The sequence below is a fragment of the Electrona antarctica genome (assembly GCF_951216825.1).
Source record: "Electrona antarctica genome assembly, chromosome: 10".
Classification (NCBI taxonomy): domain Eukaryota; kingdom Metazoa; phylum Chordata; class Actinopteri; order Myctophiformes; family Myctophidae; genus Electrona; species Electrona antarctica.
Window position 1 is genome coordinate 43,556,336 of NC_136791.1, and position 23,306 is coordinate 43,579,641.

Genomic DNA, 23,306 nt, shown 5'->3' on the forward strand with positions numbered 1-23,306 from the left:
ACTTAAAGGAGCATTCAGTGATTTGGGTGATTTGGAAAACCACCCAGTCCGCCCCGGTAACAAAATGTGCACATGCACGCTCTACAGTGGGGGGAAGTGTAACAGGCCAACAGCATTTGCACCAAGGCCCGCCCCCACTCGATCATGATTGGAGGAAGGCCCCTCTCATCCTGATTGGATGAAGGCTTTGCCACCCGCCACCAAAACTGAAACTAGGGTTTTTTTTTTACCCCAGGGGCTCACTGGGGACAGGGAGGAGCTCCTTATATGGTCAGCACACTCTATAGTAGGGAGGATTATCCAGAAAAAAATAAAAAATAAGTGATATTTGAATTAAGTCAAATCACTGAATATACCTTTAATCATAAGTATTAAATGGTATATCTGAGGGAGGAGGCCACATGTCTTAACAGTTTGTCTAGCATTCTAACAGTTGGCAAACACAACAAATCAAGTGCATGACACCACTGAATATCAAGCAAATCGTCTAATACTATATTTCATCTTGACATTTGTAATATTCAATTCCAAATTTTGTCAGTGTAAACAAATAAATAATTATTTACAATCTCTAGCAAAAAAAAAAAAGCAAACCGTAAAAAAGAAAGTAGAGCATAAATAATTTACAAAAGAAATTATAATACAGACTTAGTATAAACATCTTTGGTAGTACAATTGCCAAATCTAAACCATTCACTCAAGATCTGAATGAAAGCAAAACATTTATGATGATTAAAATGGATAGAAATGGACTTGCGACAGCAACACCACGATGCTTTGGATGCAGGTACATTTTCGGCAGGTAAATTCAGATACACGGTAGGTTTAGTTGCTCATATTGGCACAGAACAATACGCTGATATTCCTGAATAAAAGCAATTGTTTCAACGTAAAAGAATAAGATGACAAATTCAGTCAACTACAGAAGACAATAAGTGAGAGGAAAAATATCACAGAGTGTAAGTGGTTGTACGATGGCTTCCTTTAAAATGTCAACAGCGTTACATTAGGTATGAGTAGATATTTGGCAACGGCTCTTGTATTTGTTCACTCTCCTCTCTGTCTGAACTTGTAAATGTATTTCGTGCACCGTAGGGCACTCGGGGGGGAAACAGAATAATGGCCGTGGTTTCCTCTTCAATGGATGGATCAAGGCACAACGTAGAAAGTTCAATTTTCGTTGAGCTGGCGTTAGCAATGGTGTTCAGTTTGAGGGTCAAAGGTCTTTTGCGTTCCATCACGTCTTCATAATCCACTGTGATTCAGTTATCTGGGAATGGGTTAGGAACATGGCTTAGCATCGCTGACACATTCAGAACTCAAGCATAGTTCCCATGTGAGGCTTCAAAATAGCAGCAACAAACTGTGCCTGTAAGGTGAATTATAGGCTACTTAGTTGCGCGGCGTGTCGCACACCAAAAATAGCCTATCTATAAGCTCACAATGCATCACAGCGCGACACGTTGTGAGCTTGTAGACTGGCTACTATAGCAAGCCTTTATGTGCATCAAAAAGCGTGTTTTGCAAATATCTGCGGTGGTGAAAAAGCAGCAATCTCATTTTCCACTGTTTATTTAGCATTTCGAAACAGAAGACATGAAGTCCTTGGAACCGCACAGGACTTCCCACAATGCATCTGGGACATTGTAACTGGGCAAGGTGACAAGCAGAAACTTAGCGTGGGCTAGATTATTTTATTGTATTCTTTTTTCCTTGCGTCAGCCGACACACAACAGACAGTCCGTCTCATCGTTACCTTATGAACACTGTTGGAAACTCCGGTTTATCTGAGTATTGAAAAATATGTTTAATGAAAATAAGTTTTAAGACCTATCCTCTGGCCTTATAACGACAAAGCAAGAGTGCTTCTCATGTCACATTTCCCATGTTGGCAAGTATGCTCAAACATCACTCACACACAGATGCACGCAGACACAAGCAAAGAGAGAGACACGCACACACATTCACATCACACCGGTCCAAATGTCTTACTAGGTAGCTATAAGGCCATACATACTAAACATGGAGACTTAGTGGCTAATAGTTATATAATATATCGTCCCTGTGGGGTGGAAAGTAAACCTAATGCGTTACTTTTCAGGATTGATTCAAATAAAATAAAAAATAGGTCCGGGTCCGCCTAGCGGTCTGGGCACCTATAGGCTGCGTGTCACTCCCCATCTCTCTCCCCCATTATCTGTACACACTATCAAATAGACAGAAAAAAAAAATACATAAATAACTACTATTTACTTTTTACGTTTTTCAAAACAATTGCCCATCTCGGTGAGCCGACGGTGGTTCGACATATTGTTCATGACCATACACAGTATATATACAGTATGCCAACACCTGCCTCTAGCCTGTATTTTCCACTCTCCATTTAACTGTGCAATAAAGCAGACCAAAGTGACAGCACTCACCTCGACACTCGTACTTGAGGTCGGAGAAGAAGACCAGCTCTTGTGAGAAGACGAACAGGCCTAGCCTTCCCCCTGCAAACGTCTTGTCATAAACTGGTCCCGAGTCAGCCATGATCTGTTTGCCTTCATAGACCACAACCCTGCAAAAGCAGAAAGGCCAAAACACCTCGTTTCTACATACAGTAGAAAAACAGTATGATCGCTGATGGGCAACTGGTATAGGGTGCGTAGATGAGAGACAGATGGCCAGCACCTAAACCACAATTTCAGATCAAATGAAATGTTTTTTGAATTTCATTTGAATTGAAATTTGAATTGAAATTTCTTTGAATCTGCTCATGAACAAATTCCTCATAGGAATCTTTTTGTACCCCCCCCCCCCCCCCCCCATCATTTAACCCATTTTGACCTGAGATCAGATTCTAAAAATGTCTTCTACATCCTGACAGTTTTCTGAAAAAGCTACGTTTCTATGTCAGTCGTTCTTCGATTTTTCAAAAATAGCAGACCTACAAGCTCGTAGCGCGCCACTCGGTGGCGCGCTATGAGCTTGTAGATCTGCTATTTTTCAATAGCTAAAGCATAACATGATGCTAACACCAAAAGGGGTTCCCGCCCACAATGGTTCTGCTGCTCCTTCTCCTTCAATACCTGATGAAGCCAGTCTTTGGTCTGTGGATGAGATGCCACCTGTAGGCAGTGTAGTCCTTCCAGCCGATGTTCTTAGGGTCATGCCACAGAGTACGCACCTATGGAAAGCAATACACCAGTTAAACCGCTTCCAACCAAACATCCCTCTTCTGGCAAAGCACATTTTGTAGTGATACAAAAAATGTTTTTTTGATAAAGTAATAAAGGAAAAAGGAGATAAATTATTCAATGAATACTTGGAATATTACATTATGAAATACATTTATTTCAAAAGAGGGCAAAATAAACGCTCAGCCATGCATTAATTCAATTAAAGTAGGAAATTAATACAGGTACATTTTGACCCATGTTGTGCAAACCCATTCAGGACAGGAAGCCCTTTTGGTGTTTTGACCCTTGACCTGTTCTTCTGGTTCCCAAACGTTTTCATGTCAAGGACCCCCAAATCGACACGTATCAGCCCGCAGACCCCCCATTTGAAAAGATATGCCAGGGACCCCCATAAGAGAAGACTTTTACAGCTCTAGCAGTGATTCTCAACCATTTTAATTTCAAGGACCCCCAGTTTGAACTGAATTAGGCATTTCTATCTCTGGGACCCCAATGTTAATTTTACTCTGAGAGTGTACAAATGGAACCATTTGTACACTCTCTGAGTTACAGACCCATAAGGGTCCATTTGGTTCCTACGTATCATTTAGCTGGGGACCCCCTGGAACTCCATCAAGGACCCCTAGGGGTCCCCGGACCCCAGTTTGGGAACCACTGATGTACAGCAGCATAACATTTTTGTAATTTTTTAATAAATATTTGAAGTTTTTCAGAAAACCTTAGGTCAGAATTTAGAAAGCGTTTTTAGAATCGGCATCACCCCTTTTGGTGTTTTAAACATTATGTTATAATTTAGCTATTGAAAAATAGCAGATCTGCGCGCCACCGAGTGGCGCGCTACAAGCTTGTAGGTCTGCTATTTTTGAAAAATTGTGAAAATATTTATTTCAGAAAACTGGAGGATTTAGAAGATCTTTTTTAAATGTTGAGGTCAGGCCTAAATGGGTTAAAGGTATGGTTTGTGCATCAGAGCGTCAAACAGACCATTGGTGGCTCTCACAGCTCACCTGTCCAGGAGTGTTGCCCGTGTGCCACAGGGCATTCCTCAGGTTCTCTCCGGTGCCAGTGGTAGAGTTGACCACTTTGAGTGAAACGCCAGAGATGCCAAAGGCTTTGGACGGCTTGTCCTCCCAGTATGTCTGCGTGATCTGCTTCCACATCACCACGTAGAAGCGTCCACTCGACTGGTAGCCAAACACGAAGCCTGCGTAGTCGTCGTCTCTGTCCGTGTTGACATACATGGTGCCCGCAAAGTCCACAGCGTTGAACTCATCAAAGCCTGATCAATGGGGGCGGAGGGTGGGGATATCTGAATGAATGCTTGAAACACATTCTTGCTGCGAGTATTATGTGTATACTGTACTGTATATCGATGCTGTCGGGGCAGAAAACTCATAATTCCATATTTTAACTTTTTGTGTTTTTCGGTAAATGAATGCCCTAATTGATCAGTGTCACACGAAAGCAACAAAAGCAGCAAGATCTACAAGCTCGAAGTGCTGTGTGAAGCGGCAAGTTTTGAGCTTGTAGATCTGCTACTTTTGAATTTTAATCCTGAAAAATTAATTGTTTCAACACGACAGAGACGATATCCATAGTTAATTAACCATATGGACCCTGCGTTCATATTCTGGGCCAAACATCTACAAGCTCACAACACGTTGTGAGTTTGTAGATCAGATTGTTTTGTTTTTGCACTGGCTGGATTTGTCTGGTTTCCAGCATAACCTTGTACTGTACAGACGATGATACAGTTCTACAAGCTACACCTGCTATTTCCGTTGCAGGTGCAAACTAATAACAGGCTAACGTAGGCAGAAAATATGATATTGATGTCTAGGGAGAGAGAATGCATTACTGGGACCGTGCAGGAAAACCCAAGCGGAAGGAAAACCCAAGTGTGCTTACCTACTGCAAGTCCGGGGTCCGAGTTGGCCGTCTGCACCAGCTCTTTGCCCTGGTGTCGGACCACCCAGTTGGGATCGATCTGAGTCGTTCCCTTGGGGTCCAAGTGGACCATCTGGAACTTCCTGAAGTCAGTGATGCTGATGGCGTTGTTCTCTGGGCACACGTCGAAGATGTCAGGGATGTTGTCATTGTCAAAGTCGTCTTTGCAGATGTCACCTCGGCCGTCACCTGTTCATTACAGTGGCACAGAAACAACTGCAGGTGTTATCCATAGTATTCCATACATACACAGCAAAATCACCACATGATACTGACATGATACTGACCATGATACTGACATGATACTGACCATGATACTGACCAGGATACTGACATGATACTGACATGATACTGACCAGGATACTGACCATGATACTGACCATGATACTGACCATGATACTGACTATGACACTGACTATGATACTGACTATGATACTGACTATGACACTGACCATGATACTGACCAGGATACTGACTATGATACTGACTATGATACTGACTATGATACTGACTATGATACTGACTATGATACTGACCATGATACTAACTATGACACTGACCATAATACTGACCATGATATTGACTATGATACTGTTGCAACGTTCAGGGAGGGGCAGAGGCAGCAGCGTAGCTTATAGAACAACCGTGAATGGAAACAAAAAGCTGCTCCTCCCAGGAAACCCACTTTAACACTGTTTGCCAAGTCTTAATAAGCAACATCAGCCATCTATTCCCGCTGTGACAACTTCCACTGACACTCGTAAGAATCTAAAGGAGGTCTGAAGTCTATTAGGCCCAGACTGCAAGCCATGAGCAGACAGGGAAGAGGACGCCAGTACCTAATAAAACCCACTGTGAGGAAGCAGCTCGCTGCCTTGCAGTGGTGGGAAGAGAAGTAGATTTTTTTTATCCATTAAGACCTGAGGAAGAGTCTACAAAATGTCTTCTAAATCAGTAGTTCTCAAACATTTTCATGACAAGGACCCAGAAATTGAGATATACAGGTGTGTGCGGACCCCCATTTGAAAAGATGTGTGCCTGGGACCCCCAGAAAAGAAGATTTGTGTAAAAAGAAATAGCAGATGTTCAAGCTCGCAGCGCTGTGAGCTTGGAGATCTGCTACCAGCAGTGGGGAGTGTTGGGCGGGAGGAGTAGGATGAAGGCTCTACACACTCCCGGTGGGGGCTCCTCACTGGCAGGTGAGCCAGTAGGATCCAACAGCACTCCCGGTGGGGGCTCCTCACTGGCAGGTGAGCCAGTAGGATCCAACAGCACTCCCGGTGGGGGCTCCTCACTGGCAGGTGAGCCAGTAGGATCCAACAGCACTCCCGGTGGGGGCTCCTCACTGGCAGGTGAGCCAGTAGGATCCAACAGCACTCCCGGTGGGGGCTCCTCACTGGCAGGTGAGCCAGTATAGGATCCAACAGCAGTGGGGATAGTCCGGCAGTCAAGGTGCACGGGTGGGAAATTTGGTATATAGTCTTTTTTATTGGCCTAAAATATTGTCTATATACATATATTTATGAATCCACTTGCTGACCGGCTGTCGGTATTGGGCAATCTTTTTTATAGGGGTTTCTTGTGATCCTACCATTAACATCCTATGGCAGGCAAAACTGTCAAAATGTCAAACTTTCCTTTTGCTTTAAGTAGCATGTGACATGTCAAACTAGGGGGTTTTCATGATTCTGAATCCATTCCAAGCATTAGTTTTGCACAAAATACACTCCTTGGGCTAATAACAGCCATAGCCACACAAGGAAAGTTTGACATTTTTGAAAATTTTGCCTGCCATAGGATGTTAATAAAATAAAATAAAAGCTGAATAGTGACAGCCGGTCAGCTTCATGAATGTATGTATATAGACAATATTTTAGGCCAATAAAAAAGACTATATACCAAATTTCCCGCTTTAAACAAAAGAAAGGCTGGCTGCCGGACTAGGTGGAATACATTGGCGACTAAATGACTACATTGGGGATAAAAAAGGGATAATCTTTTTTGAAAAAGAAAAGTAATAGTATCTATCTATCAGAGACAATAGAAAATTGTCTCTGTCAGGTGGAAACCTGAATGTCCAAAACTGTTACTTTTCAGGATTCAAATAAAAAAATAGCAAAAGTAGAAGATCTACAAGCTAAAAATGTGCGCTTTTAAATGGTGCATTTATATAGCACCTTTATCCAAGGCACTTTACATAGATTGTGCATTACATTCACCCATTCACACACACATTCATACACCGATGGCGGCAGAAACCATGCAAGGCACCAACCAGCACATCAGGAGCAATTAGGGGTTCAGTGTCTTGCTCAAGGACACTTCGACACTAACTCTGTGGGAGCCTGGGATCGAACTGGCAACCTTGCGGTTCCCATCCAGTCACTCTACCCCTGAGCCACCGCCGCTGCTACATTTGATGCTTTTGTGTGACACTGTAGTATGATCAAGTATGTAGTTACTGTCCACCACTGCAGCTCTTTCTAATGTGGAGGAGACTGACCCCTACTGATTCTATTGAATAAACCCAGCACGAGGAGGTTTTGAGGAATCCAAACGCACCTGCAGCCTTCTGCACTTCACCCATTTCAACCATATTCCTTTTCTGTCTACACACTCATGCAATCTCATTGTTGGGCGTGTTGGGGAGTGGACAGCTCAGAAACCTGCCTACCAATTCAGTATTTTAGCCGTGACGTGAGCGCCCCCTCCAGAGATACTTCCGGGTCCTACTTTTGTGTCGCTTTTGTGTCCCCATAGAGTTATACTGTGTCCCTCCGTCGGACTAAATCTGAGACGAAAACAACCACGAAAGTCTCATTTTACCGCTTTCCTTGCAACGACAAAGCTACTGGTCTCCCAAATCTGGCTGTGACAGGCCGTCTTCCCCACATTGAATACTATCGCCATTTTATTTAATTGTGTCAACTAAATCCTTATTAATGCAAACTAGATTCCACATACTCAACCCTGCACACATTCTAAATATGCCCCCAAAATATTGTACTGAGCAAATGGACTGTTACCACCTTCAATAATAATGATAATAATAGTCTTTATTGTCTCCACATCATATATTTTCTTTGTCATGGACACTGTACAGAACATTAATAATTCTACTCGAGTTGGAAGCATTAAGACCCATTTTAACCCTCAATGGCTTCCTTTCTGAAAAATAACGTCATTGTAAAAAGATTCACTCGTTTAGATATTCTATTTACAATGAGATGCGGACGGGAGCTGGTGCTACTTGGACCCAGTAGGACTACAAAATGACGTCGGACTTAATACAGCATGACATCATAGATGGGTATTACGAGCTAATAGAAACTACAGCCTTTCTCTTCCTGGACAGTAAGCATGCTGAAATAAATTGTTGTAGCATTAACAATAATAATAATAAATAAATACAAATATTTTTGAAATCTTGTTCAAATTACCAAACCTGCCTACTGATGATGTCACTGGTTTCATAACCGGTCCACAGCCCTCCTCTGAGACACGGACTGAATTGATAGAAATGGTGCCATTTTATAATGAGTATTAGTGAGGACATGTGAATATAGGTTCAAGTGGTTTAACCCATGTCAACCTGAGAATGATTCTACAAATGTCTTCTAGTTTTCTGAAAAACCTGTTTCCGTTTCTATGTCAGTGGTTCTCAAACATTTTCATGTCAAGACCCCCCAAAATGATCTGTATTTGGCCACCGACCCCCATCTGAAAATATGTTGTTCCAGGGACCCCCCCCCCCCAGAAGCAAAGATTTGAGTTAAAAACGTTCTCTCTGAAAGAATATCTATTCAAAGACGTGTGCCACATTTTCACACATTTTCAAAAATAGCAGATCTACAAGCTTGTAGATCTGCTATTTTTCAATAGCTAAAGTATAACATAATGCTTGAAACACCAAAAGGGGTTCCCGCCCAGAATGGGTTAAGTGCTGTGGATTAATCACTGTTGGAAACAAAAACTTCACACAGCTTTGGTGCGACGCCTCCTCGGCTCCTCGGCAGTGAAGTCATGCACAATGACATCATCAACGCTGACCCCCGTTCCCTTAACTCGTTCCACATTCGCCATATTTCACGCTTAATGTGGCTGTGCTACTTGTAAACTGTGAGAGAAGAACATCTGGCCGCATGCATGGCGCATGGAATAACAAGGAGGACAAGTGAAAAGGGAGCATCGTGCAAGGCAAGCCACGGATCTCCATCCAGCATTATAGTGGAATTATATATTGTCGCCATCTGGCAGAAGACACTAATGCTCTAATGTGATATTATATCATCTCCATATTTCATCTTTTTTACTACTTTAAAGAACCGAAGTCTGACATCACTGCCACTAGAGGCCGCTATCCCCAAGTCAATCCCCCCCCACCCCCACCCCCCCAACATGTTAAAATTATGTTTCTATGCGGCCACACCCACCAGTTCATTAACCCTTACAGCGCTAGCATTTATTGAAAAATAAGAATCTAATTCACAACAGCATTTTTTCCAGTCGAGCTCTTATTTTGAAAAGCCACATTTCCAGTCTACCGGAAATAGTATTAACATAGGAAGCTGAACGGAGCCTGGGGAGGCCTCGTTTACAAGATCGATCTATGTTGGTGCACTGGAGAGCTCCATATCGTCGGCTCTGTGCCGTCAAAGAAACGTTGTTTTGAAATTCCATCTGGGACAAGGAATAGGAGATACAGGCGATTGAAAGAAACAGATAGAATGGATTATTATGGCGACGACGATCTAAGATGGGCGATCCAGTGCTGTGACAACAACATAGCTAGCTAACCGGCTAATGTAAGTAGCATTATGGCTTGATCGATCGAATGCACTATAAAAGCGCAATTGCCATTAATCAACGGCAATGGCGGTAAGCGTAGTGTCAAAAAATAGGCTTCAATTGACCTAGATGTACGGCAATGGCTCTGAAAGTATTAAGTATACGTGGTTTTCAGGTGGGTGGTGATCACCAGAACTGAAGCCACACCCACAACTCTGGGTGTATGATAAAGGGGGAGGGGTTGATATTGCAATGTCACTAACGTGGTGTATTCCGATTGGGCCTTTTGACTCAAAGGGCTGTATTTTGAGTGTCTTAAGTACCAGGTCTTATGACTTAACTTAAAACCTGGAGGTGTGGCCAATGCTGTTTGGCCACTCAAAATAGCTAAACAGCATTGGCCACGCCTCCAGGTCTTAAGTTAAAGGGGCATTCCACTCATTTTCAACATTTTACTATGTCATTAATATACCTTAGAGCTGTTGGGTGGAAATAATAAAAAAGTCCCCCCATTCTGTGTTTCCTATAACTAGAGGTCTGAAAAAAATCATTAACATGGTGAAACACATCTTGATGATGTCATCAAGATGTGTTTCACCATGTTACATTTTTTTTTTCATAATTACAGTTCTAGGAAACACAGAATGGGGGGACATTTTTTATTATTTCCACACAACAGCTCTAATGTATATTAATGACATAGTAAAATGTTGAAAATGGGTGGTTTTCCCCTTTAAAGGTGTAGTGAAATGAAAAATTTTCACACTTTTAGACCATATCCATGGTCATCATATGGGCATACCTAACAATGGATGCCAAATAAATGTGTTTTTATATCAAAAGTCCATAAATTATTACTTCCTGAAAACGAAAACGTGCTGCGTGATGACGTGTCGAGGCCAACATCGATAAAAGCCAATAAAAATGAAGCTCACCAGTTTAATTCCCCATATCTCCGCATCCGTCCAGCACAGGCTGCACAGCTGCTACTGATTACAGACATCTTCCGTTTTTATTCCCATTCAAGATAACATCCAGAGAGTGTATTACTCGGTTTCAACTTAATCATCACGCTAAAAATGTATCTGAAAACATTATAGGGTAGAAATAAGCCACATTAAGTGTAAACTGGTAAAGCTGGCTGACTATCTGATTTGTAAACAAACATCCACACGCTGTCCTGCGTAGCATAGCTACCCGTCCCTAGCTACCGCCCCATCCCCTGAAGGGATGCAACGCTCTGATTGGTTCAGAAACTTCATAGCGGTGTTTCAACTTGAGACTGTCTGAAACTTCAAAATAAAATGTCCACCATTTCCGTTTCACTACGCCTTTAAGTCATAAGACCTGGTACTTAAGACACTCAAAATACAGCCCAAAGGCTTCCAGCTTTCAGGAAGAAACCCAAAATACACAATATTCTAACCACACCTGGGGTCTATTATAGAGCAATGTTAACTCCATAGACGAAATAAACTCAAAAGCCTTACCGTCCAAGTCGAGCTGGTCAGGGTTGGGCGTCAGCCTGCAGTTGTCCCTATCGTCGGGTATGCCATCGTTGTCGTCGTCGTAGTCACACGCGTCCCCTTTGCCGTCCTGGTCGTGGTCGGCCTGGTTGGCGTTGGCCACATAGGGACAGTTGTCCAGGTTGTTCTGGTGGCCGTCCTCGTCAATGTCCTGGTTGTTGTCGCACTGGTCTCCCACCAGGTCGTTGTCCGTGTCAGCCTTTGGGACATTTACAACCTCGCTTTAACCACTTTCAGCCTTTTTGATAGATTGAATGCTTTATTGACAGTTTGCAAAGAAAGGTGCAGTGGTACCGATTTATACAAAAAAGGTGCCAAAGGGATAGGACAAAAAGGTCAGAGCCTTCTATTAGAAATTAAAGATAATCATAAAATAAAATCAAAATAGTGGCGGTACTTCTGTGGCCTACTGGCAGCCTGCATACAAAGTTTGACAGTGACCGGTCCTGGCGGTCCAGCGGTTTGAGAGATTAGCTCCGTAAACGGACACACACCCTCCCATCCCCATCTCTATGCACACAAGGATTCTTGGGTGTATACAGTAACTAATTTGGCACCTAGATCACCTTTTAACATCTCCCGTCTTCGGACGCCTATTTTAATATGAAGTGATTACTGTTCACAACTGTGTCCTGTACACGCTCATAACAGTCCAGTTCCGGTGTGGTAAAAAAAACGGAAATGAAAATTCCGCTGGCTTATTATGCTGTCTATGGGGACGCAGTTTTTAGGATCGTAACATCTTGGATCCTTCTTTTTGGGTAAAACAAGCTTGATTTGCGGCTCATTTCTCTAAACAATATCATCCTCGGTTACAAAATGTATGTTTTGGGTGGATTAAATGACAATCGCGGGACATGTTACATAGCAGTTACATAGCAGTTTCCGAGTGAAACGGCTTTGAATAATATGCAACAAACAAGACAAAATGTGATATTGATAAATGGGTTGTCTCTCCTGATTGGATGAAATTGATGACCCACCTGAAATGTTATTTTCTGTTTACTAAAGAGCTGGAGTGACGGGAGATCCACGTTACGAAATGCAATGATTACTATCAGAATATAGAGCTATTTTACTTTAAAAAAAGAAAAGAAAACGGGTGCATGTGTTTGGTCCGAGGCATTAGTCTGACACCCTACCCAAAACCCAACCCTAAACCTAACCTCACAGGAAGCCACGGGTTAGTTTTAACCTGCCATGCATGTCAGGAGCAACAGTATTGTCGGACTAATGCCTGTCGGACTGTTAATAATTTGTATTTTTTCCCCCTTTGTTTTCATCCCAAAAAAGTCACTTAACAAAGTTTAAAGCCACACATGTTAAACAACACACCACAGTACCTGGTCAGGGTTGTGAAGCAGGGGACAGTTGTCACATTGGTCTCCAACTCCATCCATGTCGGTGTCTTTCTGGTCGTGGTTGTACACGTACGGGCAGTTGTCTCTCTCGTTCAGAATTTCTGCAGAGGATGAGCCACAGTCTCTGACATGTGCTTGTGTGATCAACATTCTCATGCCTTTCTCTAAAACATAACAAATGCTTAATCGTAATCACACTTTAAGTCTGTGATGGCCTCTAGTTTGAGTGTGTTTCAACATGTTTCTCCGACGCGCAGCAGCGCATTCGGAAACATCCGGTGCCAACAGAACAAAAAAAGGTGGGCCTAATGACAAGGGACGACCGGCCACATGAACGCTGGCTTTTATTGTGTTTTATCTCGCCAACTCAGTCTCGGTACTTGACTTGAGATTTGGTCAGCTGGGTAATTATGGGCAGAGAGCACCAGGTGTCAAACCTGGTGCTCTATATTCTGTCGTGCCGCGATGTCCCACGGGGAGATTGAGAATCACTGAAACAGAATTTGTAACTTTACCGATTTATTTTTCTTACCATCTCCGTCGATGTCCACAGCGCAGGCGTCACCCTCTCCGTTGTTGTCTGTGTCTATCTGGGCTGGGTTGTGCTCATACGGACAGTTGTCACAGCGGTCTCCCACTTCGTCTTTGTCAAAGTCAAACTGCCGCGGGTTGTACAGGAGGGGACAGTTGTCCTGGAGGGAGAGGGATGTGATGAGTTTCACGCTGCTACATTTTAAATAAAAAAGATTGCACTACATTCTACAAGCTTGTAGATCATCTTGTAACATTTTATGAAGATTTTCCGAAGGTTTCTGGAAAAGTACTTTGTAATTTGTACTTTTGAATCACTAATTGTAAATGCGTCGTAGAAGTTAATGAGGCTGTCCTAGCGGTCTGGGCACCTAGGGGCTCCATTTTCGTTACCGCTAAACCCCTTATCCCTAAACTTCTTTTTTTACTATTTTGAAAAACATTTTTGAATACGGTAGTTCAACTAGCCAATCTACATTGACACGTTGTGAGCTTGTAGACTGGCCATTTTAACTATTCAAAAATGTTTTGCAAAATAGTAAAAAAAAGGCAAAGAAAATGGAGCTCCTAATGGAGCTTGGCAGCACATTGCGGGTTTGTGTCACTCTGTATGTCACTCCCTGTCTCTCTCTCCTCATTTCTCTCCACTTACTCTATCGATAAAGGCTAAAAGCCCCCAAAAATATATAAAAAAAAAAAAAAGATCAAATGTTGTAACAAAAACACGATCATACCCTCTCGTCAACAATTCCATCGTTGTCATCGTCTTTGTCACAAGCGTCTCCTTGGCTGTCTTTGTCAAAGTCCTCCTGGCCAGAGTTAGGAAGGTTGGGGCAGTTGTCCTGAAACAAGAGAAACTCCATGTAAACACTTCTTTGGTTTCCCTTTCTTGTCTTAAATCCTCTTAGCAGACTTTGTACAGAACTATACTTTCCTGAGCTTTTTTTCTGCAAACTGTTAATAAAGTATCAGTCAGTCAGTCAGTCAGTCAGTCATGCAGTCCCACAGTGTACTGTATATCTTCACTGTATTACATTAGGTATCCTAGAGACAAAGCAAAATCAGGGGTCGATCTATATATTGGGCCCCCTCCTTTTTTCCTCTACACAAATCTCTTAGCCGATCTACAAGCTCAAGCTTACAAGCTCTTAAAGCTCTTGTGAGCTCGTAGCTCAGCTGTTATTTCAGAGAGTGAAATGAACTCCTTGTCCTTGAAGGGGTATATTCCCCCCAGCTACATTTATAATACAGCATCACAATCAATCATTTTAACCATGTTATCCATATTTTATACATTGGCTATTCAGAAATAGCTGATATTCTTTCTTTATGATAGCATATATAGGCCTACGTAATGACAGACTACTGGCTGCCCCCCCATACGGTAGATCCCCGCCTGCTCACATGTCTTCATCGTGAATAACACAGCCTCCCTTCCTTTCTCTCCCGCCTTGTTGTTTTGTTGTTATTGTTGTTGTTTTCTCTGTTTCTTTTTATTGTCCCACTTAGTTGCTAATTAGTTGCAACATAGTAACTGCTTTTTGTTGTTGTTACTGTCGATTTGTGTCGAACTGTTCTTTTTGTCGTTGTTGCTGTCGATTTGTATTGTGGGTGTTGTGTTGTGGGGAAAAAAAATAAAGAAAATCCAATAAAATACTAATCACAAAAAAAAGAAATAGCAGATATACGGTACAAGCTCACAGCACGTCACTTTGTGCCGCTCTGCGAGCTTGCATGTATACATCTGCTATTTTTGAACATTTACAAAGAAAATCTTGAAAGTGTTTGAGTTGCTATTTGCGGTGTGTCTCCTGTGGTGGGCAGATTCAGTAGGTGTCAGGCAGATTCAGTTGCCTTCGCCTCCCTCATAGCGAGGCACCGCATTCTGCTTCACTGGAAAAATCCTAACCCCCCTGCCACGACATCCTGGCTAAAAGACCTGTCATCCTTTATTCACCTAGAAAAAAATTAATTCTCAACTAGAGGCTCATTGAATAACTTCTCTAGAACCTGGGACCCTTTTCTTTTATATATGAATTATTTAACTGCAATTGATTAATTTTCCTCTCTTCCTTAGCTTCTTTTATATGGTCATCTCTTGCCTACAAGTTTCTTTCCCAATTATTCTTTGTAAGTATTGTTTATTATCGTACATTTTTCTATAAGTCTATTCTCCCCTCAGGGCTAGCGGGTGGGTGGGTGGGTATGTGTTATTGTCGGTTTTGTTTTGTCATGGATGGTGTTGTTGTTTTTTTGTTTTGTTTGTTTTTGTGTACCATGTTCCTTGTATGTCTTGTGTTTTAAAAAATGGAAAAAACCCAATAAAACAGAAAGTGTTTGAACCTTTTGGAATATGCGATATACCTTCTTGCAGTGATAGGTGGAGTTGGCGTCGCACACAAGGTTGTGGTTGGGCCAGCCGTCCAGGTCGGAGTCCTCTCCGCAGATGAAGCCGTCGCCGGCGTAGCCCGTCCTGCACTCACACTTGTACATGGGGTCGCTGAAGTGGTTCAGGTAGATGCACTCTGCGTACTTGTGACAGCTGTGCGTCTTGTCCTTGCACGGGTTCTCTGGCTCGCACACCTGGAGAGAAGCAGTGGGAGAGCGGGTTATACTTCATGTATCGCCTCTGTCGGGTGGACACCTCATATACCCAAAACGTTTACTGTGCAGGATTCAAATAAAGAAAATAGCAAAAATGCAGATCTGCTACTTTTCTATATTTTTTATCCCACGATTTTGTAACCCATTTTTCACCCCTGTGTCAATTATCTAATGTGATCCTGGGATCTACATACCCTCCGCCAACCTAGTCCCCATATATGGGGGACATGGGGAGAGCAACGGACTTGAACTCATGCTTCCTTCATGCCTGAGTGTCCAAGTCGCTCCTTTACACCTGACAGGGGGGAGTTTCCCTGGTTGGACGTAGCGCGTGGAAGGAACACGTTATTCCAACCAGTTCCTTTCCCCTCCATCAGGCGCCCCGGCTGGCCAGGGGGAGGTAGTTTAGAGACCAGGATTACTGCATGTTTTTTGTGAGGGTACCTACCCTAGGGGACACAGGGAGAACATGCAAACTCCACACAGATCTGCTACTTTTGACGCTGTAGCACGATCAAGCAACAGGGCGGTCATTTACGGAATAAAACACAAAAGGTTATGGAGGCAGGAGGTTTCTGCCCGACAGCACCGTTATACTTAATTTATATACTCCTACGAAAAATGATGAATCAGGTTTTGAAGGGGCATACCAGCCTGTTTGACAGAGTGGGAGGGTCAAGTCATGCTTAGTTTTATACTTAATTAATCATTGCTGTCGGGCAGAAACCTCTTGTCTCCATATTTGTACTATGTATTTTAGGGGGAATGAATGCACTACTTGATCATACTATACCGTCACAAAAAAGTATCAACAGTAGCAGCTCCACAAGCTCAAAACAGACCTGCTACTTTTGCCAAATCTGTTTGCTGATCTACAAGCTTGCAACGTGTCGCGACACGTCATGAACTCGTAGATCAAATGTTATTTTAACATATGTTTTATTGAAGGAATGTAAATGGTAAATGGTGCATTTATATAGCGCCTTTATCCAAGGCGCTTTACAGAGATTGTGCATTACATTCACCCACACACATTCATACACCGATGGCAGCGGAAACCATGCAAGGCACCAACTAGCACATCGGGAGCAATTAGGGGTTCAGTGTCTTGCTCAAGGACACTTCGACAGTAACTCTGGGGGAGCCCGGGTTCGAACTGGCAACCTTGCGGTTACCATCCAGGCACTCTACCCCTGAGCCACCGCCGGAAAGGTAAGCAGTCAGTAATAGAAACCCTTCAAGTTTTCTGAAAAACAAACAAACTCACAAGACAAACACAAACCCTCCCAACCAACCCCCTACCTTAGAGTATATATGAATAGAGACGCGCATGAGGCGATTTCACTCCTCCTTCCGGGTAGGAACAGAGTGCATTCTGGGATGGATTGGGTCCAAACACATGAACGCGCTGCCGTTGACTATCATTGCACGCGTTCACGTGCGTTCACGTATGAAACAGCGTTCACGTGTCATCATGAACGTGTACAATGATAGTCAACGGACCAGCGCGTTCATGTGTTTGGGCCAGCGCTGCAATACCAAATTTGGCCACTATGTCCATTTCGCCTCCGGGTGCCGTTCATACTCATACCGTTATATACTCTAAGCCCCCTACCCCAAAAAGACAGTAGGTACAATGAAGATGGCAAAGAGATGGGGGGGGGGGGGAGACAAAAATCAAACAAAGAAAAAAAAGACATCAGCAAAAAGAGTATCAGAGGAGATAACAGCAAGTGAAGTGATACGCTTGTTGGTACAACATATTATAGAGGGTATGCGCGTGACATCATCATCAAACCAGGAAGTTATGCAGGAATGCCTAATGAGTGGCAAAAAACTACTTTCTGGCCTTGGCAGCCCATGAATCCAAACAGAAAAGTCCTATCCTATTTCATTAAACAACATTTAACAATGTTTAACTCACTTTGCATGTTGCTTTGCCACTCGATTTGCCACTCGATGTTCCATTCACTTTAAGCATGCGCATACCCTCTATACAAAGTATTCTTAACCCAAACTGCTCTCATGCTCTTGAGGGGCCACCTGGAGCACGTGCTCCGCCTCAGGAGACCACCTATCCAACAGGGTTCAAGGTTCAAGGTTGTACTTTATTAGGCTACATCTTGTGTAAATGTACATAAGAGTAAAGCATGTTTTGGTTTAGCATTTTCCTTTGCCCTGGTTCTTTCTCGTTCTTGACAGTTCGTTCATGTACCTGACTGTACATAGGAAGAAGCTCTATTGCTAGTGGCTTTGAGACTGTGGGGCTGCCATAGATTCAGGAAGACGTGTTCTTTTTGTTGATTGCATACCGAATTCTCTCCATGTAAGCACATTGCCCAAGTCTCTTTAGCCACTGCTGGAATTGCTGAGATTCTGATTTCCATTGTTGCAAAATCAAACGTTTGGCCAGCAGCGTGCACAAGGAGAAGGCTTGACCCTCAAATTAATTAATAGAGGGATTAAATGCCACTGATCCAAACATATACTCAATATTTTTCCTCAAATGCCTTTGATATGTAATAAAAAATAAGGGACCAAAATGAGTTTAGTTTTGAGCAAAACCAGAATTGGTGAGCAAGTGTGCCGGTCGTCTCCTGCTTGTAGATAGAATGCTATAGATCCAATGTGAAATGTTTTAAGGATGCTAGCGTGTGTGTGGTCCAGCTCCACCATACCGCAGTTACATCTCGAGTGCCGTCGGTTTAGCACTAGTCTATAGCGTGAGAGGGAAGACCCATAGATTAAAGCGTCCGAAACGGTTTAGAAATGACAGAGTTACCGTGAGGCGGTCCCTCTACTGTACCCTCTACTGTACTGTACTGTACTGTACTGTCACTGTAATGTACTGGCACCCCCGAAAGCATACAGTTAATACTGTACGTGCGTGTGTGTTTGTGTGTGTGTGTTAGGTTGCGCACAGATGGTGAAAAACAACCATGCTGTTTTCGTGCTCATAGCCTCATACCCAGACACCCAGCCACCCAGCCACCCACCCACACACATAGCTCCTTAAAGGAGCATTCAGTGATTTGGGTGATTTGGAAAACCACCCAGTCTGCCCCGGTAACAAAATGTGCACATGCACGCTCTACAGTGGGGGGAAGTGCAACAGGCCAACAGCATGTGCACCAAGGCCCGCCCCCACTCGATCATGATTGGAGGAAGGCCCCTCTCATCCTGATTGGATGAAGGATTTGCCACCCAAAGCCCAAACCGAAACTAGGGTTTTTTGACCCCAGGGGCTCACTGTGGACAGGGAGGAACTCCTTATATGGTCAGCACACTCTATAGTAGGGAGGATTATAAAAAAAAAAGGGAAAAAAAGTGATATTTGAATGAAGTGAAATCACTGAATATACCTTTAAGGGAGTGGTTGCACCACTCAAAAAAAGTATGACCAAGCCCTAATGTGCGATTTGTGGTACAGTATGAAAGGATCCCGGCGTCCGCGCTGTCAATGCGTCTGGTTACTTTCGCTGCGCAACATGCTTCCATATAGAAGACATGCTGGCTTCTATGGAACCCGAATGACATAGAAGCAGTCGTGGCGACTGAGAACTCATTGAAGACCTTTTTGGCGACGTCGATTCGGTGTAAACCTCGATTGCGCGCGTCATGGCTATGAACCTCCAAGTGCTCTTTGGGATTGTTATAACGTTAGATCCTCCCAGCTGACACTCATTAAGGCTGAATGAAGCTCTTAGCACGGATGCCACAACATGAGCTCATTTTGAGAGCCGTGTGGCAGGCATGAGGAGGGCCTTTAATCCAGACTGTGAAATGAAGCCCACCGTTTGCCAACTATGAGACAATCCCCCCCCCCCCCCCCACCCTCCTTTCCCTGAATCAGTTTTGTATGAGGGGGGGGGGGGGGGGGGGTCAGATCAAAGCCATGGGCATCTGTGGAAGGCCAAAGAGTGGCAGAGTGGTCCTTGAGGGGTGTTATGCAAGGATGGTGGCAGAGTGGCAACGTTTTTAAATACTGTAATTTGCCTCTGAGATGCAGTAGAAGTAGAAGTAAAGGTATTAAAAATTGGAAATACTTGTTTTACTACTTTCCACCACTGCAGAGTGGCATGATGAAAGGTTCAACCTAACGATCACAAAAGGCAATACTTTGTTGTTAATAATCCTATTAAAATAAGACAAATAACATCTATAGTGGAAACACTGAGTCGTGTTCACAACTAGAGAAGATGGAACCAAAGTGGATGGAAACTTGCATTGCAGATCATAATTCATAAATGAATGGAAGCTGCTGCAGCAGCCCAGGTGATTTACTGGCCTCATTATTGGAATGTGTGTGCGTGCGTGTGTGTGTGTGTGTGTGTGTGTGTGTGTGTGTGTGTGTGTGTGTGTGTGTGTGTGTGTGTGTGTGTGTGTGTGTGTGTGTGCGTGTGTGCGTGTGTGTGCGTGCGTGCGTGCATGCGTGCGTGTGTGAGTGATACCACTGAACAGCAGGACTTTTCGAACGTTTGGTGCCCAGAGCACACCAGCAGGCAAGCCAAAAGTGCACCTTTATTCAGAGCCAAAATAGCAGATCTACAAGCTCATAGTCTCGCAATTGCCAGACAGTCAGAGATCTCTGCCAACTGATAACATCTGGGGGGGGGGGGGGGGGGGGGAATCTACATTCAATGCATGGGCTTGGATGCCGGACAAAACCACCCGTTATAAACAAACACATGCACTGCTATTGTAAACCAATCCTGATACCGTGCCATATCGTGTCTGTCGGGAGGAAACCGACAGACATGTCCGAAACTGTTCATTTTCAGGATTCAAATTCAAAAACGGCAAAAAGTAGCAGATAAACAAGCTCAAAACGCTTTCGCGATGAGAGCGTGTGGATCTGCTACTGTTGATGATTCCGCGTGACGCCGTAGTATGGTCAAGTAGAGAAACAGCACACAGCTTGACTTATTAACCCATTCTGGACGGGAGCCCCTTTTGGTGTTTTAACTAAGCATTATGTTATGCTTTAGCTATTGAAAAATAGCAGACCTACAAGCTCATAGCGCGCCACCGAGTGGCGCGCTATGAGCTTGTAGATCTGCTATTTTTGAAAAATCGAGAAAATGTGACACAAATCTTTGAATATATATTCTTTCAGAAGACTTTTTTTTTTTTTTTCGACGTCAGGCCTAATTAAAGTCCCCTCTTTTCTGTAACCTGTCACCTTCAAATGTGGTTGTCCCAGACCTGTTGTATAGCAATGTGGTGCACACACACACACACACACACACACACACACACACACACACACACACACACACACACACACACACACACACACACACACACACACACACACACACACACACCAATAATGAGGCCAGTAAATCACCTGGGCTGCAGCTTCTATCATTTATGAATTATGATGTGACATGCAAGAATTCATTCCTAGTGTGGCCTGCCAATTCACAACGTCCCTGGAGCTAACGGCACATGGTGCATGGTTTCATTTGCTATATTCCATGCTAATCCGTCCTATGTACGTTACTAAGAAGTTTCGCACGCTACTGTAAGGTATTAATGTATATGTGAACTACTGTTAGTGGGGCTGTAAGAAGGTAGGGAGGGCCAAACGCCGTATCTGGTCGAAGCCACAGCCACAGACCGACAACATTGTGTGGACTTATTTTCCACGTCGTCTACACCAGATGTAAACACAAAAAAAGAAATGTATGTTTTTTTGCGTGATTGAAGAAGAGATTTACCGTTTGACCTGCACAGTGGGTAAATCCGCTAAATCGGTATGGAACGCTCGGCATGGATTTTTATTTTATTTGTTTCGCTTCTTCCAGTGATCAGTGTCATCATCTTAGGGTAAAATAAACGGCTGGGGGGGGGGGGGGGTCAATCACTAACTAACTAACTAACGTTATCTGGTGGATGCAACAATAAAGTGAGAGTTGCTCACCTGTTTGTTCTTTTTGGCGGCCTCTACCCCCATGCCAAACGGCTGGGTGCCTTTGTAGCGCTTGGGACAGGGAAGGCAGTGGAAGCCTGGGTCCGTGTTGACGCATCGCTGGAAGCCATTCACTTTGTAGCAAAGATCAGACACCATGTCACACTGGAGAGGAAAGGAAAGCACATATATATTTATCAGATATATATGTATATAATATATACTCAGATTTCAGATTTTATTTATTTATTTATTTTGTTTATATAGTCACTGTCAGGCAGACGCCTTGTATGTACAAAACCATTATTTTTCTGGAATAAAAAAAACAAAAAAAACAACAACAAAAACAAGGAAGAGGAGGGAAAAGAGAAGAAAGAGAAAAATAAAAAGAAAGCGCAAAGAAAAGAAAAGGATGAAAAAGGAAAAAAGCGAGAGAAATTAAAGAATAGAGTGGAAACAACATGTTGACTCAGCCTCGAATGGTGCATACGCCTCATGGTCCAGGATATATCTAAATCCACACCCCCCAATTATGGGTGGTTTATACATTTGTCTAATCCAGTGAGATGGTGAGAAGTGAGAGATGAGAGGCTGCCAATGTTTATAAAAGTTTTCAACAGAGCCACAGACAGCGAATGTTCTAGTTTAAAAAATGACATTAAATCCAGCAACCAGGATGTGTTTGAAGGAGGTCAAGGAGACTTTGACGACGAGCAAATTAAAGAGGCAAACAAAATGATATATTTTTGTCTGGTGTTCATTCTGGTTTCCTCTTCAGGGACGCCAAAAATAGTTCCTAATATTTCAGAAATAACAACATTAAAAACTAGAAAAAGTGCCCTTCTGGGCACAGGTCTCCACCAGGAAGATAGGAGTGTGTGTGATGTTTAGCAAAATGTTTAGGAGTAATATAAACATGTTATAAACACGCGTGCGTGCGTGCAAGACGCGGCTTGGCCTGTTGTAGCGCCACCATGAGGCTGATTAGAAAACTGTGAAGTGGCATTACTTCCTCAGCCTAGTGGGAATATGCATGCACAGTTTCACCGCAATCGGACGCTGCGTTGAGTAGTTGTGGCGATTTATACAAAAGGGGAACAAAGCGGGCTACTCCTGAAAAGTTTAGAAGCCAATCGTAGCCAATGAGGGTGGATTATGAGAAATCAAACAAACCCGTCTTGATCACATGACTATGGAGAGCATGTGTACCGATTTGCGTGAAATTTGGATAAAATATGAAGGAGTAACATTAGAAAATGTGTTTTACATATGTCGGCCTCCTGGTGGCGCTATAAAGAGCAGATGTGAAAAATTCCAGGCAAAGGTTTTTCCTTGGCCTCTAGGGAGCGTGCATACAAAGTTTTACACAGATCCGTGCAGTTGGAGGTAAAAACACTAATCGGCCAGTTATAGCGCCACCATGAGGCTGAGTTGAAAATGTTCACGTGGC

The 23,306-nt window shown here is 43.3% G+C and overlaps 1 protein-coding gene across 1 annotated transcript in view; it reads right to left on the reverse strand.

Moving 5' to 3' along the window:
* Positions 1-364: 364 nt before the first annotated feature.
* Positions 365-23,306, reverse strand: part of thbs2a (thrombospondin 2a) — a 45,136-nt gene continuing 22,194 nt past the window's right edge. Inside the window, exons 12-23 of the mRNA XM_079512209.1 lie at positions 21,869-22,021; positions 15,703-15,921; positions 14,073-14,180; positions 13,340-13,499; positions 12,790-12,908; positions 11,411-11,645; positions 5,094-5,321; positions 4,193-4,464; positions 3,075-3,172; positions 2,424-2,563; positions 1,757-1,787; positions 365-1,270 (exon numbers count right to left, since the gene is read on the reverse strand). Coding sequence (XP_079368335.1) covers positions 1,267-1,270; positions 1,757-1,787; positions 2,424-2,563; positions 3,075-3,172; positions 4,193-4,464; positions 5,094-5,321; positions 11,411-11,645; positions 12,790-12,908; positions 13,340-13,499; positions 14,073-14,180; positions 15,703-15,921; positions 21,869-22,021 — 1,767 coding nt within the window. The 3' untranslated portion in view covers positions 365-1,266. The remainder of the gene's footprint in view (positions 1,271-1,756; positions 1,788-2,423; positions 2,564-3,074; positions 3,173-4,192; positions 4,465-5,093; positions 5,322-11,410; positions 11,646-12,789; positions 12,909-13,339; positions 13,500-14,072; positions 14,181-15,702; positions 15,922-21,868; positions 22,022-23,306) is intronic.